At 38.4% G+C, this 19,978-nt stretch overlaps 1 protein-coding gene across 3 annotated transcripts in view; it reads left to right on the forward strand.

Annotated features, from left to right (window-relative positions):
• SLC25A21 (solute carrier family 25 member 21) overlaps nt 1-19,978 on the forward strand; it is a 516,568-nt gene that overhangs the window by 344,682 nt on the left and 151,908 nt on the right. For all 3 annotated transcript variants that reach the window (XM_060004663.1, XM_060004662.1, XM_060004664.1), the window contains one exon: nt 16,881-16,964. In XM_060004663.1, the coding sequence (XP_059860646.1) occupies nt 16,881-16,964 (84 nt within the window). The remainder of the gene's footprint in view (nt 1-16,880; nt 16,965-19,978) is intronic.

The raw sequence follows: 19,978 nt of genomic DNA on the forward strand, positions 1-19,978 counted from the left end.
CCATGAACTCTGATGCTGCTACATATATTTGGGTGCCGCTGTGTGCAAAAGATAAACTAGCATTTTAGCCCTAAATCTTAGCTTTTCAGCCAAAGCTTTCTAATAGAAATATAATGTGAGCCATACATATAATTCAAAATTTGCTATTAACCACATTTTAAAAAGTAAAAAGTGCATTCTTACTACAATATATCTTATGGGATCCAATGGTTAAAGTGTAATCCTAGCAAATGATGAAGTTATGATTAATGGGAAAATATTTTATACTTCTTGAGCTCTTAAATTTGAATCTAAATTAATTAAAATAAACTCATTTCCTGAGCTGCACTAGCCACATTTCAGCTGCTCAGTAGCTACATGTGACTAGTGACTACCATATTGGACAATGCAGTTTTAAGCCAAAATTCTAGTGCTATTTTAACGGTCTTTTTGTATGTTGTTACTGTTTAGAAGAAACATGATAAAACAAAGATAACCTGCTTTCTATAGATCCACTAGAAATCAGCGTAAATAAAATTCTTTTGTGCTGGACTGACTTCTAAGCACACTTATTTCCCATTATTTTAGTTATACACGGCACGTGTGTACTGGGAGGTTTGTGGGGATGGAGGGATAGAAATTGTGGCCATGTTATCAATCCATGACTTTTAAAATCAGATAACCATCTCCCACTTCGAAACCCATCATGAAATTCTGGTAAATCTAAGCTTTCACTTACATCCCAAGTCATGAAATTGATGACGTAGGATACTGAGGAGGGAATGGTGTGGGTTTTCATATGTATGGTGAAGGGCAGTGGTAATATTCCTTAAGAATATATTAACTTGGAAAAATAACTATCTTGCAATATTAACCTTTTCTCGCCTTATATAAGACATGCTACTTTAAAACTAAGTAGAGTGAAAATACATATTTTCTCCCATTTTGTCTTCTCCCAGAGGAGGAATGTGAGTGCTTTCTAGTTCCCTATTTCCTAAAATAAGAAAAAGGATACAACTGTTATCACCAAAGTCTTACTAGTATCCTAGGATAAAATATTTAGAGAAAAATAAGCCCTTAAAAGGGAATATATGGATTCTGTGCCTGGATATTCACACAATTTTCATAATGCCTCAGGTTACATACTTTACTGAAACTACCTGTCCCCCCGCCCCACATGTGAGGCACTTTTCACAGTGAATGGAAGCGATGAGATGTTTGGTTTAATAATATTAATAATTTCCCATTTGATTTGGTGCTTGTGTAGCATCTTTTGCTGGGAACTAATGGGAGTAAAAGAATGTGAATGATACCAGAAGAATGTGAAAGCGAAAATTGTGATTCGTTCCTTGGATGCAAATTCTGTATGACATATTCATAGCATATCCAGGTTGTTAACAAAGATTTTTTTTTTTGCCCTAAGAAATAACATGGCAATGCATGATTCTGTGGTGATTTCTACTTGTTTCTCCCTTTTAGTTTTTATGAACATTTGCATTTTTAAATGTGAAGACTTCGATTCTAAATTGTGTACTAGGAATATGCACTATTCACAGTGCACTATCCTATAAAAAGCAATAATGTGTTCTCTCAGCAGTGAAGCAATCCACAGGGGGGAAAAAATGCAACAATATGTGATGGTAATCGTATAGCTGAAAAGGAGTGAAAAGAAAGGAAGCTGTTACTGGAAGAATTTGGTAGACATGTTTTGAGGTACCTGCAAGTTCCTGCTCTGAAAGTTGCCATCACTCAAGGGCTTTGCTGAAAGGGTTGGCTTTCCGTCCATGTTTGCACAATAACTCCATTCCCTGGACGTGGCTAAGTGAGCCAGGGGTAGATAGCTGACTCCCTAGAGAATTTCAATTGTGATGTGATTTTGCAGTGAGAAAACCAACAGGAGACAGAAAGCACTCTCAAATGAGGATAATTTGAAGAGGGTTTATAAATGGATTCATTATAAGAGTATGGGCAGGGTGTAAGGAAATTACAAGGAAGAACTCAGGATCCTGGGGCTACCAGCAAAAGGAAGTAAAGCTGCTCCTATGCCTAAGCTCAAAGGTGTGTGTGAAGGGCAAGGTTAGCAAAACTTGAAAGATGAAAGTCACAAAGAAAGGGCTCCTTGAGAGGAGCAGTGAACTTCTGTTGATAGAGACAAGCCTGAGGAAGCCTCACGGGAAGGAACCAGACAGATAAATATCCCCAATGCATTTTCCTCCCTTCTTCTTGTCACCTCATGGCTTCTCATTGACCAAATCCAACTGGAAGGCAGAGAACATAGCAGTCTTTTGATGTAATCAGTTCAGATCGCCTCTCGGGGCAGCAAACAGGGTGGAGAAGAGTAGAGAGTGGATCTGCAGGAGCAAATGAAAGGTATTTGGCACATGTAGTGGCAGAAAGGAATAAGTGGTGAGCACTGGTTTTGTGTCATATTACACCAGGGCTGGGGTTGCCCTGTCAAGGTCAGTGCTGTGGAGGAGCAGGAAGCATGAACTGGTGTACAGAGAGGACATGGAGAGAGACAGAGACACAGTACAGTGTTGAGCCTTGGTCAGTTAAGGCAAATCTAGCTGCAGTAACAGGTAAACCCCTAAATTTCAGTGGTTTACCCCCAATCAAATATACTCATATAATAGTACAATGTGAGTATTACCAGGTGGTAGGAGGTTCTCCTCAGTGTGTGATTTAGTGATCCGGGCTCCTTCCATCTAGTGGCTCTGCACCCGCTAGAGCTTTGGAGTCCTCTGCTTTCTCCTTGCAGGTGATACAGATTTGATGTAAGATGTAGCTAGTCTCTGCTATAAAGGTATCTTGCAAAGTACCTCTCGCAGGAGCAACAAGAGAGAGAATGGAGGAGCCCCACTCACTTCTTTAAAACCTCAGACTGATATACACTACCAAATGTAAAATAGATGGCTGGTGGGAAGCAGCCGCATGGCACAGGGAGATCAGCTCGGTGCTTTGTGACCTCCTAGAGGGAGGGTGGGAGGGAGATGCAAGAGGGAGGGGATATGGGGATATATGTATACTTATAGCTGATTCACTTTGTTATGCAGCAGAAACTAACACACCATTGTAAAGCAATTATACTCCAATAAAGATGTATAAAAAACAAACAAAAACAAAGCAAAGAAAAACAACCTTAGTCTGGAAGTAACATACATTACTTTGCTTAGATTCCATGGAAAAGAACTAGTCACATGACCTACACCTGGATGTACAGGGGGCTGGGGATGCACTTACTATCTGGCTGTGTAGGTATCTCCCAGCATCAACTTTACACAAGGAATCACTTCCGCATCGGTCCCTGGTTGATTCCCATGTCCCAGTCCCAGTTCCCGGGAGACCAGGAGACCTCATTACACCTACTTGTCACACATGGTCTCTGTAATACCCCCCCCCCCCCGATATGACACATGTCACATGGCAGTGCTAACAACCAAAGCCCTCGGTGAAGCCAACATAAAAAAAGGCATCTGTTTATGCCTTCAAATTTCTAGAATGTTTAAACTTGGGATTTTAAAGAAAATTTTGTTTATCTTATTTATATATAAAAGTGTGGTATCTTGAATTGTGTACTTGTTTATCTGTATACATAAAACTTTCAGAAATTGTACAGCTTTTTAATTCTCATGATAGCTGAAACTCAACCTGACACAAGTAATATTAATATATACATATATATATATATATTTGAACCAATCTTCATTGCAGAAAGTTCTCTTGGCATCATATATTTAAAGTTGTGAATTTACTCACTTCATCATTGAAAATACTCATTTCTCTCCTTCCTTTATTTCAAAAGTTGTCTATGTTCAAGGGAATGAAAAAAACAGGGAATACCTTCCAACTCTTCTATAAATTATATCAAGATTTCTTTTAATAGACATTTCAAAGTATGGAATTGCAGCTGTCCTGCGATTTCTGCCAGAATTTGACCTAACACACATGAGTAAGAGTTCCAAAAGTATTTGTACTGGGAAGTAGAGTGTTTTACAGTGGTTCTTCCCTTTCTTTCTTTCTTTCCTCCCCCCTTCCCTCCCTCCCTGCCTCCCTTCCTTCCTTTCTTTGTTTCCTCCTCCAAAAGGGCTAGTGTAGTACCGCCAGAGCCAACAGAAAGCCACAGTGATTTGGCCAGATTTCTGAAAATATATACATTTTTCAAAAGAAATGTTCATATTTTCTCAAAGTTGTCAAACTAAACATGCATCTATGAGAATCTAAATAACAGACACTTATCACTAGTCCATAATGCAGAAGTGGAAATCAAACACAAAAAAACAAGAAGGGCATTTTATTTCAAGAAACAAACAGAAACTAAATCCACAAAATAAATAGGGGAACAGAATGAAGAAGGGATCGTTATGGCTGGGGTCAGCTGTGCTATGTGTCCTCATCATCCTCATCATGTTATATTAGTTCTTGTTTGGCTTCCAGGAGCAATAGGACTCCTTATTAAGCCCTCAAAGTGAAGGAATCCCAGAGACATAGGCACATGGCAGCAGGGCCATCCTCCCACCAGGAGGAGAGACTGTACCTGCCTGAGGTGCTCTACCTCACCGTGACCACGGTACCAGGGGAGAGAATACCAAAGGACATTGGAGGCTACCTGCCCCTTCCTCCTCTCAGGACGACCCATTTTCAAGGAAAGTTCAAACTCAGCCAGAGGCCACTTATCTCAGAGGCTCAGCTCTAGCGCAGAGCTGAGAAACAAAACACATGCAGAAATGGTCTCTGGACAGCCAAATTGCATGGTGTGCAGGGAAGGCTCTGATGTTCATGGACCTGACTCATAGTCTGGCCCCTCCAGCCCCTACTAAGGGTCATGACCAAGCTGGGTTATCTGGTCCTTAGTTCACTGCTGGGTGTTAAGTGATGAATTAAAAGTCATGGGAGGAACGCAGGAGAGAAAAATGGGAGAAGGAGAGAAAAGCAGGGAGAGTGCTTAGGGGCAGACACGCTGATGGGCAAGAAATGATAGCTCATTGCTTAGCAAGAAAAGATCGAACAGAACCATGTTGGGAAAACCAAGAACTAGAAAAGCACTATGGGGACATTAGGGCGGGGACTGGCCTGCCCATGCCTTGCAAGGCCTAATGAGATCACTGTGTAACAGCACAGGAGGGTAGTTCCTAGTCAAAGGGTCCCCACCAACCCCAGGCACTTCAAAAATGCTGTGTCGCATTCCCTGTGTACTGTTCAAGGAAGCAAGCAAGAATACCACAAATTTGGGAAGACTTGCCTGTCATTAATGTTTTAATGCTACATGTCTGTCTCCTATTAGAATGCAAACTTCTGTAAGAGGGTCAGTGTCTAAGTTAAGCAGAGTCTCACACCCAAGTACCTCATACAGAGTAGGCATTCCATAAATGCTAGTTAGCTTGAATTCTCTGTGAATTTCACCGTTTCAGAACACTTTAGCTCTTTTATACTCAATGTTAACATATTACTTGTGAAGGGAGGGACTAAAACTCCAAATGTTTAAGTCTAATCTTCACGCTTAGAATTCATGATGATTAAATGAATGAGAGTGATTGGAGTTTCATTGGAGACCACCAGAACTCACCCTAGCAGAAGTTTGAAGGAGGGTTTGTTTTTTTTTTTTTTGCGGTACGCGGGCCTCTCGCTGTTGTGGCCTCTTCTGTTGCGGAGCACAGGCTCCGGACGCACTGGCTCAGCAGCCATGGCTCACGGGCCGAGCCGCTCTGCGGCATGTGGGATCTTCCTGGACTGGGGTACGAATCCTTGTCCCCTGCATCGGCAGGCGGACTCTCAACCACTGTGCCACCAGGGAAGCCCTGAAGGAGGGGTTTTAAACTCATGTATTTACTATAGGTTTCTCGCTTGGGTGTCATTTTATATGAATGTCATGTTTAGTCTTTAAGATTTTTGGAGCCTAGGTTAACCAAGATATCTGATTATCTGTATCTTAAATTGTAGAACAGAGAGCTATTATTTAAAAAACTAATTGTTTTAAAATGCAAAGTTACATTTATGTGAAAGCTGCTAGTTGGAATTAGATGAGCATTTTATAAAATTAAATGACTTGAACTGTCTTGAAGTGCTTTGTTACCTGCCAAAGTACCCCTCTATAATTCAGCCCGAAACATTGTCTTTTATTAAACATTTGGTTAATAAGTGAAGCATAGATTCCTATACAAGTTCTGTGGACAAGTTAGGCCTGCTCCTGGGTGGGAATAATTCACACATCTTTTCTGTTGCCAGTGTTCTAAGTGATTTTTAATTATTTTTAGCATGTTATTTGATGATAATAATGAAACCACACCCTTCCACTGAGGCTGTCTCGAGTGTGGGTTCATGACATTGTCATCATTAAAAGTATTTAGTTGAGAGAGAGTGAGCAAAAGAATTTACAGAGTTATTAGATGGTGGCCTTGACAATATTCCCCAGGCATACAGTAGGCACTTAAAACACTTGAAATATGGAATAACGCAGATGTAGAGAACGGACTTGAGGGCACGGGGTTGGGGGCGGGGGGGAGGGGAAGCTGGGATGAAGTGAGAGAGTAACACTGACGTATATACACTACCAAATGTACAATGGATGGCTAGTGGGAAGCTGCTGCATAGCACAGGGTGCTTTGTGACGACCTAAAGGGATGGGATAGGGAGGGTGGGAGCGAGGCTCAAGAGGGAGGGGATACAGGGATATATGTATACATATAGGTGATTCACATTGTTGTACAGCAGAAAGTAACACAACATTGTAAAGCATTTATACTCCAATAAAGATGTGAAAAAAAAAAAAAACTCTCGGAAAGAAATCCCACAGAATAGATGCTAGGTAAATACAGAAATGTGGTTTTTTTGGTCCGGAATGTATCAACCCAACTGTCTACAATGAGAGGGCTGAAAGGAATCACATGGTGTCTTTTGCTCTTCAAAAAACATTGCATCTAAATTCTTCTACCAAAGATGTCCTGCCCACCTTCCCCATGCAGAGATCTCTCTCCATCCATAGTGTATACCCCGACAGGGAAGAGATCAAATTAAATGAACACAATTGCCGTTCATTTGGCGATGTGTAAGTAACATTATTCCCTTGTTAACAAATGAAAAGGCTTGGCTTCAGAATAGTGATTTTACTGGTCCTTCACTGAACTCGAGAGACAAATTTCTAGTACAACTGGGAGACTTCAGGGAAACCTACTCCCTCCAGTCTGCTGCCTTTCTAGCTCCAGGCTGCTACTTTTTCTTTTTTAAGTGATTTTAACCCTACAAATAGAAGGAACTGTTAAACTAAGGGGTACCCTGAGATGAGATGAAAAATGTAAAAATGCAATCTAAGTTAAAAGTGATTTATAAATCAGCAGGATTATTACCATTTTGGGGTCATTTTCAGGTCCTGTCCACCTATGAAATGCTTTTGAAAACTGTGTTCTCATTTCGATCCGATAACTCACCCAAATCTTGGTAACATATGAGGTCAATCTTGGAATAAAAAAATAAACTTCCCTTGAAATTTTCCTCAACTCTGATAAGCATAAGCATGTTTACTTCCTTAATAGCCAAGTTTATTATCTCCATTCTTCAAATTATTTCTTCCTAGAATAAGCTTATGAATACAAAGAAACCACTCACTTCTTTCATCTTTCTTTCTTTGACATTATTGAAAAGCGTCCTTTCTTATCAGTACTAAATAAACTATAAAATAGGCACATTTGATCAGTTAAAATAAGATGGATTGTGTGTATTAGGTCTCCAGAGACTCTGTCTTGCCTGACATTCCCCCTCACTGGGACCCAGGCTTATGGTCTCTAGTGCATAATTAATTTTTGTCAAGTGGCTCAGTTCCCAGGGCAAGTAAGATTCGGGTAGATTTGACTGCTTTTGAATCCCCTGTTCTGGAAATCTTTTATGGAGACAAGAAACCAAGAATCTGAGTCTCATCCAGAGCAACAAGCTGAGGTTCAACAGGTAAGAATGATGCCATATGGTCCTCTGCCGTGAGATAGTAGGTGCTATTGGTGAACGTTAGGGAAAGTTGTGAACCCAAGTTGGTGGGGGCAGGAAAGGGAGAATCAGAGAGAGAAAGAACATAGCTAACTTTTTTTTAGGGGGTTTAAATTTTGAAAAACTGACGTTATTTTGGGAATATGGGAAAACTATGATACTTGTCATGACTCTGGTTTTTTTGTTTTTTGTTTTTTTTTCCTTTTTGCGGTACGCGGGCCTCTCACTGTTGTGGCCTCTTCCGCTGCGGAGCACAGGCTCCGGACGCGCAGGCTCAGTGGCCATGGCTCACGGGCCCAGCCGCTCCGCGGCATGTGGGATCTTCCCGGGCCAGGGCACGAACCCGCGTCGCCTGCATCGGTAGGCGGACTCTCAACCACTGCGCCACCAGGGAAGCCCGACTGTGGTTATTTTAATATTTGATTGCTGAAGTTGATTTAGCCCTCTCTATTTTCATCACCTTGGTAATGTGTTTTATTTCCAATCTGTGATCCATCCTTCCCTCGTTTCCCAAGTATGAGTTGGATTCATGCTAATCAACCAGTCTAATGGGCAGCCTAGGTTAATGTACTTGGGAAAATGTAGATGGATGTATCGGGGTGTGAGGTCATTTGTTGGCATTAAATGTGAATTTTAATTAAATGTAGGCATATATACACACATATGTATTTTCAAAGAGTGGCAGCACTATAATCTGATATTAAGCTTAGTTTTATAACGTGATTGGTATTTTACAAAGCAAAGTGACTGAAAGACATGCTAGTCAAGCTTTTGTTTAATTGAGACCAGTTTATGCTTGGAACATTTTAATCGTACAGCTCTGTCAATTAACCTGTTTTATTGCTTGTGGTTTAACATTATTAGATTTAGGTTGTTATATCTACTGATCATTTGTCTCTGACTTGTTAACTAGCATATCGTCATTAAAATAAATTGTAGAATTATATTGTCAGTGTACTTAGTTATTATCCCTTAAGTAATATAAACAACTGGAAGAACTTGTGCCAGATGGTAGCATAAACTCTCTTATCATGATTCATTTTACAATGTCAAATTTTACCCAGGTTCTAAATACTAGGAATACTATATGTCTTATAATTGTGTTAAGATGTACAAAACTAGATCTATTTCATCACACTATTCTGGACAAGTAGGTAAATGTTTATTGTAACAAAATTTGTGGTTAGCAAAATGATGAACCATTTACAGGATATTTAAGTGTACTGTTAAAGTGTGAACTGTAAAATGTACAGTCACAGACTATCAGGTTTTAAATCTTCTTGGCTTGTGAAATGAGACTGCAATTAGATGTGTCTAGGATCACAGGAAATTACCAAAAGTATAATCAGGCTATCTGGGTTGATCTGATAGTTCAGAGAGATAATATTTTTGAGGCTCTGTTCAAAAATGTGTTCGAAATTACACGGCACAGAAGATTTCCCTTGCTTTTGTGGCCTTGCCAAGATGTTATTACCTTATCTGTAGTAATTATCTTGGCTGACTGAGCACTCCAGGTTACATATTTCTTCAAATTATAAACTGTTCTATAATAACATAGAGAAATTTATTGGTCTTCTTTACAACATCATAAACACTAAGCCAAAGCATAGCCCAGCCCACCTACTCCTAGTAAAGACATTCAGACTTTTAAACAGACAAAGGGCCTCTTTTCTTAATTTTTACCAGGTAAAGGTACCTGTTTCTTTTATAAAGAGATTCTCTCCTAGGGAAATGACTGAGCAACAATCAGGAAAAGTATATTTCTTTTCCATGAATTTTCAGAATAATTTGATGAGTAGCCAAATATGTGAGTACAGCTTCTGAACTTCGGTCAGTGATCACTGCTGAGGCAGAGCCAAACTCATGACCCTTGTGGATTTGTTAACATTATTTTAGGGTGTTAATTGATGCCAGGCCTAGACTGTGAACCCAACAAGCAAAGGCAATGCTTAAATTGCAGATAAACTAAATTCCTAGAATCTCTATTTAATACTTGTGTTCTGCCTTATTTTATAATTAATTACTAACATTTCCCTGCCCCCCACCTGTTCGTTCCATTCGTGGTCTGTTCATTGTTGGGTCTCCAGAACTCTTAACCTTGCCCCTTGTGCAGATGGGTATCTCAGGAAATGTTGAGACAGAAATCTGCATCTAGAACTGTAAACCACACCCTTCCAACATGATTAAAGGACTCTTGTGCTTATCATGGCTAAGGCAACGTTATATGGATTTTTGTTATATTTAGTCTGGAGTAAAACAAAATACCCATAGCTAAGATTTTTTTTTTTAATTACCACTCACAATCACCAGGGACTTAAAATTAGAACAAGAAAGCTATGGATGTAGAGAAATGTTAGGAGAAAACCTTTCTCCCCAGCACTTGCTGAAGAAAACTGATAGAATCATCTCCCAAATCAGCAGTGTCAACTCCCCACCATCCGATGCTCTTTCTACAAGGATGACAAATGCAAAGCCTCCTTCCCCCTTCAGTTCAGTGGTTAGCCTTTTATGGGGAGGGGGTATTTCTTCTCTTGGGGCAGCCTCAGTATAAGGTGATTTTTCAGAGTACAAGAAACAAATATACATGATGGGAATTTTTCTAAAGATGTGCTTTCTAGGGCCTTTTTCCAAAGTTCGTAACATAGGCGTGTACACCTAAATTTCAAAGGCTCAAACGTGTCTTTGCGTGTTCCGTGACTTTGCCCATGCTCAACGAACCAGTAAGCATGCAAAAATACTCTAGGAGCAACATCTTATTTCAGTAAGATAGGCTAATTACAGTGAATTAAAATCTTTATTTAATCTTCCTACAGTTATCCTTTTAATGTGTTCTGTAAATTGCAAACCTTTAGTCTGTTAATCTCTGATTCACTGGTGGGTTTCTTAAGTGTTTATTAAGGCGCACATGTAACATTCTGGTAATTACTAATAATCTTTGTTCATATCACATTTACAAAGATCTCTGCAGGGAGTTTCATTAGGCTCATCACCACTTATTGTCAGTGTACGATTTTTATTAACAGTCTCCCACCCTTATAAAATATGGAATTTGGAGCTTTACAAAACACAATGAAATGTCTCTTCGAGAGAAGAGACATTTGTTATGGCTAACAAGCTCAAATATTAAGTCAGTGTGTCACCGTCCCTTCAAAATCAAAGTGTCCTCTAATGTCTGTGGTGCCATTTTACCACTGAGGAGAAAGGCAAAGAGGAGTTAAATTACAGTTCTCACCAGTTTACACTATTCATCGGTGACAGCACTGGAGCTGAAACTGGTGGCTCCTAGTCAATGTCTCAGTTTCCCAAGTGCCTCACCTCCTTTGACACAAAGGTGTAATTTTTATGTAGCAGTGCATTATGGTAGCATAAAATTCCACTCAGGAAAAAAACAACCACTGAGGGCTATCTCTGGTGGTAAAGGTACCCCTGCATCCCCACCCTAAACAAAACCAGACCTTCGCGCCACCTCCTTGAGAGCTGAAATCCCTTTAACAAGGGACAAGTTCTGGAAGACGGCATATCAAATTAAAAGCCACGATAAGGATAAATGATTGGTGTGAATGCTTTTCTGAGAGCAGGGTTGAATAGGGGAAGGTAAGAGAGAGCATGAGAATACTCTTGGACTGGAAAATGATCTGGAGGTGATGCTAGAAATAAAACCCACCTATCTCACTGCTTTGCTTAGGATTGGTGGCAATGCCAAAGGGATGGGTTAGGATGGCTTTTGCCCCCATTCCCAAATCTCCATCAGTTCCCAACCCTAAAGCACCGCAAATAATCATATGATCTAACTAAAAAGCAGAGCATGTGCCATGCAAATATAGCTTCAGGACAAATCTTATCACCTACCCCAATCGGACTCTGCAACTCAATTGCTGCCCTTCATGTAAATATATAGATTACATATACATATACATGTATATATACATATATATATATATATGTGCATATGTGTGTGTGTGTGTGTGTGTGTGTGTGTGTGTGTGCGCGCGCGCCCTAAAGCCTCCACTTCCCAGTATAGACTCCATCAGCCAACAGTAGATGAAGATGATAGATGTAAAGTTTACTTTGGAAAATAAAGGCATTGCATAAATGTGAGATTTAGGAATTTTCAAACAACCTCATTCTACAGCTTTTAAGGCAGTAATAAAGTCATTGTATTTCTCAACACGTATCATTCTTATGATATCTTAGGAAGTGCTCAGACAAGCTGAATGCCTAAAGTGACATTTCTAACAGCGCTAAGAGTCAACAACAGACTTTGGTATCACTGACTAAGCACACAATCAAGTCGGAGGAAATAGTGCAGTAATGGTTCTTGACCAGTTTAAAGAAAAATATTTCAGTGAGTGAGAACATTCTTTTGCTTCTAAAAATATGCTTGTACATTTGCTCATGAACATTGAGCGGCTCTTCCTTGCCCTGTCGTAACCGCAATAACTTGCTTCATATTTATGGTGTGGTGGATGGTAGGGCTGTTCCCTCCCAGTTTTGAGAGTGTGTAGCACCAGGCTCCCTGGCTCCATGGCAGATGGGACCACTGGCTGCTGGGCAATGGAGCGTAGGGTTTGAGCCGCACTCCTTTCCCTGTGTTTCTTTCTGACCTGATATTAGGCACTGAATATTTCTTAAGTATTACTCCATTGTCCAATTTGCCCATTTGGCAGCAAGTTTTCATTCTAATAAAAGAAGTTCCTCAGATGGAGATTCCAGATCTGGCCAAACTGCTTTTATTAGGACAATGGGAAAGTCCAATCTTTTCTTCTAGATATCTTGATTGTATTTAGAGTAGTGTGGCTTTGCCTTTGTAATTTTACAAAGAGTTCTATTACGTAACTGGGAAATTGTCTCCTCGAGCATAGAGAGAATTTGTTAGCACAGAACGCAGCTTGGAAAATGCTGATGTAAAGCCTCAATTCGAGAGAAACCTTTTAAGTTGCTGAAATGTAAGAGACGAAGAAGGAAATTGCTGTTTTACATGATTGACCAAAATGCACTGTAATTATATCAACTTGAAACAGATTCCTTAGAAGAACTGATAACTCTGTGATCAGAATAAGTCATGTGTAGTGGAACTAAATACAGCATGGACTTTCTCTGCAGAGTGCAGACACGCCGTAAGTGAGATGTGCAGTAGAAGAGACAGCTGTACTTGCCTTTGCCTGTTTAATGGGACCTCTAGCTACTTTAGGATAGTAAGGAATGGTGGGAGGCTTTACAGAGGAATTAGTATGTACCATGCCTGCCCATCCTTTTGCATTGCTCTGCAACACGGCTTGTGGACTCTCCTCGTGTGATGCTATTTGATGTTGCCGCTCCTGTTTGTAATGAACACAGCATCATTCATCAGACAGTCAGCTTCTAAATGGAACACTCCTCAAAGATTCCGCTGACTGTCCTTGCTGCCTGTTTTAAAGTGGGAGGGTAAGGTTTAATCACAGATATTTAGCCCAAATATATCCTTCCCGTTTTCCCTCTTCCCTCTAATGTCACTGCATAACATTGATACTATTTTCTGTCAGCCATAGATAAGATCATCTCCAGTAAAAGTAATACTAGTGTTTATTCAGTGCCAGTAAAACTCATTGTCTGACATGTGATACTCTGAAATACCATTCCTAAACATTATTCCTTGCATATGGTAATCATCTATTTGTACATCTCCTTCACATAACTATAAACTTCTAAAGGGCAGGATTATTTCTTATTTCTTCATGATGCCCCAAATAGTGGAGTACCTAATACATAGTAAGTATTCAAGAACTCATTAACTGAGAATAGTGGATTGGAAATATTATCATCTGTTGGATTCTGAAAAAAGAAAGAAATTGCAACTAATGAGTGAAGTGCCTAGACTTCCAATAGCCAAGTTAGATAACTAGTTAATTAAGAAGTAATTGTACTCTGTATTCATTTTTGTGTAAGCTGACAGAGGACCCACCTTGGTATTACTGGTACATGCAGACATCATAGACAAAGCTGATGTCTCTAACCCCATCAATAAAAGAGGAGCTAAGGTCAATTTTCTTGCCATTAGGATTCACTTGCTTTGGTCCCTCTGGTGACTCACAGTTCCTTCTAGGACCGGGTCACATGACTGTGAGATGGCCACAGAGTTATCTGAAATGCTCCGCTGAGGAGCAGGAAAAGGCCAAACGCTCTATATTGGTCATTGACTTTATCTCATAAACACCCTCCTCTAACCCGCTCAGGTCTCCATCCACCCTGAGCAGCTGAATGCCACCAGCAGGATGCTGTAACATCCATCCTGAACGAAACACTGGAGGTTGTCATGGTGGGAGATCTTTTCTTTCACTTCTATTAAAAGGACATCTCTCCCTCTCTCAATTCCCCACCTGAAATGCTTCCTCCTGGCTTACTCTTTTTGCCTCTCTGAATCCTATGGGACCAGCTTAAATCCCTTCTCCTTCCTGAGATCCTTCCTGATCCTCTGCAGAAAGCAGTAATTGCTCCCTCCGATGAACACCTGGGCAACTTGTGCTGATGCTACTTGACATTTTGGATATTTTCCCTTTTATTGTAAAAATTTTTTTCTCATTTATTTATTGGGTTTCTTGAGAGTGGGGATAATGCCCTGGGTTTTCGTAAAACCTATAGCATCTTATTTCATATGGCAAATATTCAAAAAATACTTGGTAATTTGGGAGAAAAGTATCCAGAAAGGAATTTGACAGGGGGAAATGAACTTAATGAAAATTATTACAGATATTATGAGAAAAATCTATAAGCATGTAATGTTTTTATCATATATAAAACTATTTTAAGTTATTCTCTTGAAAGTTAGACATAAGAAATTTTTCATACCCAACAATGAATGTAGGTTACAAATATGCAAATGCAGAGATGGAGATTCTTTTCTGAATTAGGATCAAAGTCGTATTTTGGAAATCGCTCTCTATGTTCCAAGATTATTTGTTGTATAAACTTACCTGTAGTTATTCCATTGTACTATTTTGTGTTTAGCATTAGTTAATTCATTTGTATCCCAAGTCCCAGATTATCTCATCTACATACAGTAGTCCAGAAATACCAAACGTGGTCCACCTACCTGACCATCAAATCGTGTTCTCGATTCTAGACAGAACTGCTTACTGAGTCTTCTAGGCCAGTGGTTATACACACACCAAATGCACCTCTGGATCCAGAACAGTTTAAATGAGTTAGTCATAATGCTTCATGATCTTCTGATAAGCTCCATGCAATTTAAATTTTAGGGATATAGTTCTTGCCTAGAAACTAACCTCCTAAAAATGATCATGCTAATAGAGATGTAAGTTTGACAAGCAAAAACATTACGAATATTTATGACATTTTAAACTTTGGCAATAGTAAGTCTAGGGCAGTGGAATATTACTTGCTGGGTTGATGAGGATCAAGAGAGGATCATGTTGAATGTATCATTTAAAAAACCCATTGATTTAAAGAAAAAAACAATCACCCAGCAAGCACACCTCTTTTATTACATTTGTTTCCTCCATTCATATTCTGGCATCATTATCTTCACCCAGACTATCATAATTGCCTTCATCATCATTCTGCCCTCCATACTCCCATTCTAATCCACCCAATCAGACAATAAATATTTTGTTAGGAATTTGTATATTTCAAGTACTCTACTGGAAGAATCAACTCCTTCATCTCAGGACGGCTACTCTCCTGCACAATCACGTTCAGCACCTCTCCACTTTACAAACTCAAATGTAATCCAGCCTCACTTTCCAGTCTTATAGTCTACTTATTCTGTTCATATGCCCAATCACTTCAGTGAAAGCAAAATATTCACACTTCTCTGTGATATATGTGTTAGTTTTCAGCATAATTCCCTGGGGCCTAGAACTATAAAATAAATCATTCTCAGAATTAGAAGTTGTGTTCATGTCATAAATCTAACAATCTGGGAAAAGCATCTTAGAGTAGACAATATTAGGGGTGTTTCTGAGAATTTCTATTTTAAAAGGCTTGCTAAAACCGTGGAGGGAAGTACAGAAGGAAGAAGGGGCTTAACTTAGAATTGGGACAAGAAGGTTAAACACAAGGAGTAGGCAGCCTAAAGAAAAGCGAAACTGGAGAACTGGGGTGTAGGGAAATGACAATACTTGTCATAAATCTCATTAGAAACAGACCCCAGGGAAAGACACAAAATACGTAAGACCCTCACACCGGGAACTTCCACATTTTGAAGGCTAGAGTTCTGAGATGCATGATCATACCAAAAACGAAGACGAAAAAAAGAATTTGGCTTTCTAAAATGGGATACATCTTTATTGCGCACAAACTACATGCAGAGCACTGTGCTTCTGTGAAGGTCCAGGTAACCGGAACTACCCCTAGTGACCACTCTGCTCGATCATGAAGTACTGATAATAAATTGTATCACGGTATGACCCGAATTCTTGCTCTAAACGCAGGCTCCTGTCTGCCAGAATGAATTCCAAATTCATAATCAGGATCAAAGTTAGGCCATATTAGCTGCTCTGTATTTTTAAACTTTGTATTAAATTACCATCAAAGAGCACTAATTAAGATAAGAAATAGAGCTACTTATTTGTTTCATATGCATCTTCAGATTTCTGAATTATGCATTAAAACAATCTATGACATCTGTGTGTGCTTTTCGCAAAAGAAAAAAGCATAAATGCCTCAGGGTGCATCTGCCTAGCTAAGAAACAGATGAAAACAACTCTTTCTGCAGTTCTATTAAAGTACAGAGAAATATCATAATTTTAAAGGCTACAAAAATAAGGTAAAGATTATACAAGACAAATAAATCAGTAAAATCTGTAGCAAAACCCAGAATATTTTAGATTAATCTGAAAAGACTGAGTCTCCTAAGACTTTGAAAAATGAGAAAAGCCATTTGGCAAAATCCTTAACTTGGATTTTTTTTGTTTGTTTGATTTTGTTTCTAGGTTCCAGATTCAGAGATGTGCAACTGATCCAAACAGTTACAAAAGCTTAGGACACAGCTTTCGAATGATTTTCCGCACAGAAGGGTATGTATGGTTCTTTATATATAGTCTGTATGTTGATGTGGGCATTTTAATATATTACTGCACAACGTGTTTTCTCATTTTGAATGATTTCTTTTCCTAGTCTTAGTAGGGAAAAATATTTAAAAGGGTGTCTTCCTATTTTTGTATGTGTTTTTCTGGATAATACGGTTGAAAATTAAATATGTATATGATAGAAACTACCACAAAAAGGATGTTAATAATATCCTTTATGAATAATAGTTTGATGACTAGAGGACAATTTTTATTTTGTGCTATTGAGGCTTTTTAAAGTTCTTATAACTGGGGATATCTAAATGTGATAGTTCTTTATTTTGATTCTTAAATATAGCGCCCAAATGTGTTCCTTGTTTGCATTCTGGTTTATGAATATTCAATCAAAACATATCTTTATCAAAAATTGATGTGTCAGGTTCATCATCCTATCTATTAGATGATCAGATAAATAGAATATTTTTGTTACATAAACTAAAATTGTCTTTGATGTATAGATTCAGTTAAAGTCTCTATTGAGCATAATTTTGCAAAGGATATTAGATGTGCTTTTTGAAGTTGTTTTCATAAGAGAATTGGTTGAAAATAATCATTATACCAAAAAGATAACAGTAATAATAACAACTAGTACATGTTTAGCCTCTACTATGTACTAGGAATTCTCCATATAACTCTTAGAGTAGGTTCTGTTAGGAGCCATTCCAGTTGGACAGATGAAGAAACCAAGACTCAGAAAAGTTAGTAATTTTCACATATCTGGTAAATCTTGAAGCTGGGACTCAAATCCAGTGAGCTTGACCCCAAAGCCCATGCTCCTAACTCTGTAGTTCACTACCTCTCTTAGCAGATTATACTGGGGCTACTCTTTTGCTAATTAAACATATGTCATTTATGTCGTCTCATGCCAATAGATTCTTTTTAACAACAGCATAGTAATTTATTTACCTACATACTGCAGTTTATTAAATTAATCCCTTTGGTGGCCCATTAGGTTGTTTCCATATTTTCACTATTATAAACAATAGTACAGTATATATTCTCATACTGTTTTTTTGCATTTATGTGTGTATGTGTGTGTGTATATATATATATATATATATATATATATTTCTATTTTTAAAAATTGCTATCAATGGACTTATAAGATCAAATGATATGCACATTTTATATCATAGATGTTGCCAAATTATCTTCCAAAAAGTATGTACTGACTTTTATATCCTTAGTATTTGAGAGCTCTTACTTCTCCACACCCTCTCAAACACTGGACATTATCAGTCATTATTTGATATATCTGTCACTAATATGCATCTCCTGCTTATAATCTAATAAGTGAAAAATAAAAGTGTCTTAATAGTATTCCTTTGATTGTAACTGGGGTTGAGCATACTTTTATATCATTAGGTATTCTTTCTTTCATGAATTGCTTATTTTGTGTCTCTCGCCCATTTCTCTTAGGTTATATTTTTTAATTAATTTGTAGGAGTTCTGTATATATTATAGGTACTAATCCTTCAACTATTACATAAATTACAAATATTTTCCCCAACTTGTCAGTTGTCTTACAACTATAGTGTCTTACACCTTTCAGAAGTTTGTGAGTTTTGAAGATTGTGATTTTGTGCTTATATCTATCTTTTCCTTTGTGATATCTGACCTTGATGACACATTAAAAAAGAAGGACATCCTCTAACCCCAAGATTACAAACATCTACGTCTGAATCTTTAATCCATCTGTGATTTCTTTTTTTAATGTGCAGTATGGCATATAGGAATTAAATTTTATTTTCAAATGGTTATTCAGTTGTCCAAACACCACTGCTGAAAAAATCCATCCCTTACTCACTAATTGGAAATGCTAGCTCTTTTGTATATTAAACTTCCACATATATATCAGCTACATTTTCTATTCTGTTTCTCTATTTCCTATTCTGTTTCATTAATTTATCTATCTCTATGCCAGTATCATACTGTTTTAATTGTTTTATCTTTTGAGTGTTTCAGGAATATGTAAAAATATGGCCTGCAGTGTAAAGTCTAAATTCCTTATCAGGTGTACAGAGCCCTTCCTAGGACAGCCCTTGCTTCTTCCAGGCTCATTCCTCGTGCGCAGATCTGTTATATAGCGTGCACCACCCTGATATATTGAGCTTGTTTTCTGTCTGTCTCCCCTCTCCCACCCCAAGAATACATTTCCCTGAGGCGCACGTCTCATTTCCCTCTGTTTTCCCTATCCCTGTGTTTGGCACTGAGTAGAGATACTCAGTAAATGCATGTTGAACAAGTGAATGAAAGTCATCACACCAACATCATGATGATGCAAAATGAAAAAGAAAGATGATAATTCTTGCTATAGACCACTCCCTCTGAAGCTATGATAATGATCCTGAAGGCTGATTAAATATTTTGAGGTCATCTAGTGACACAGAATCAGCAAATTCTTGCTATTCCTCTGGTGATGTGGTACCTAAGTGTCATTGATAATATGCCCGCATTTATGGCGGTTGGGATCAAAATCATGTTCATTTTACCCAGTACATATATATATAATTAAAGAAACCATAGTTTATTATATAGTCAATAAATTATCTCTTTCCAGTAAAACAATAGTGTCAGCATTGCCAAGTTCTGTAAACTGTAACAGATATCTCTGAATTGGATGTGGGAGTTCCTTAGCCAGACTCTTCATTTCAAGTGTGTTTTAGGAAGAATTTGATGTTTCTGCTTTGATATCAAGTAATGTAACAAACATACAGTATGTGTGGTCCCTGCATAGTAAAATTGGCCTTTTCCTCGACTGTATGTTTAATTGCTTCTAAAGCAAATTGACATTCTTTCTGTAATGCCTTTAGATCTGGACATGTTGTTAGCAAAAGTCAGAAAGCTCCAGTCTTAAAGATGGAAATATTTGTAAAAATACCAAAGAGAAAGCTGCCTGTTATTTTTGATACAGAGCAAGAGCATTTCATAGCCTTAAGTTTAAAAAAAAAAAAAGAGGAAGA

Source organism: Delphinus delphis, chromosome 2, assembly GCF_949987515.2.
Source record: "Delphinus delphis chromosome 2, mDelDel1.2, whole genome shotgun sequence".
In the NCBI taxonomy this organism is placed as follows: Eukaryota; Metazoa; Chordata; class Mammalia; order Artiodactyla; family Delphinidae; genus Delphinus; species Delphinus delphis.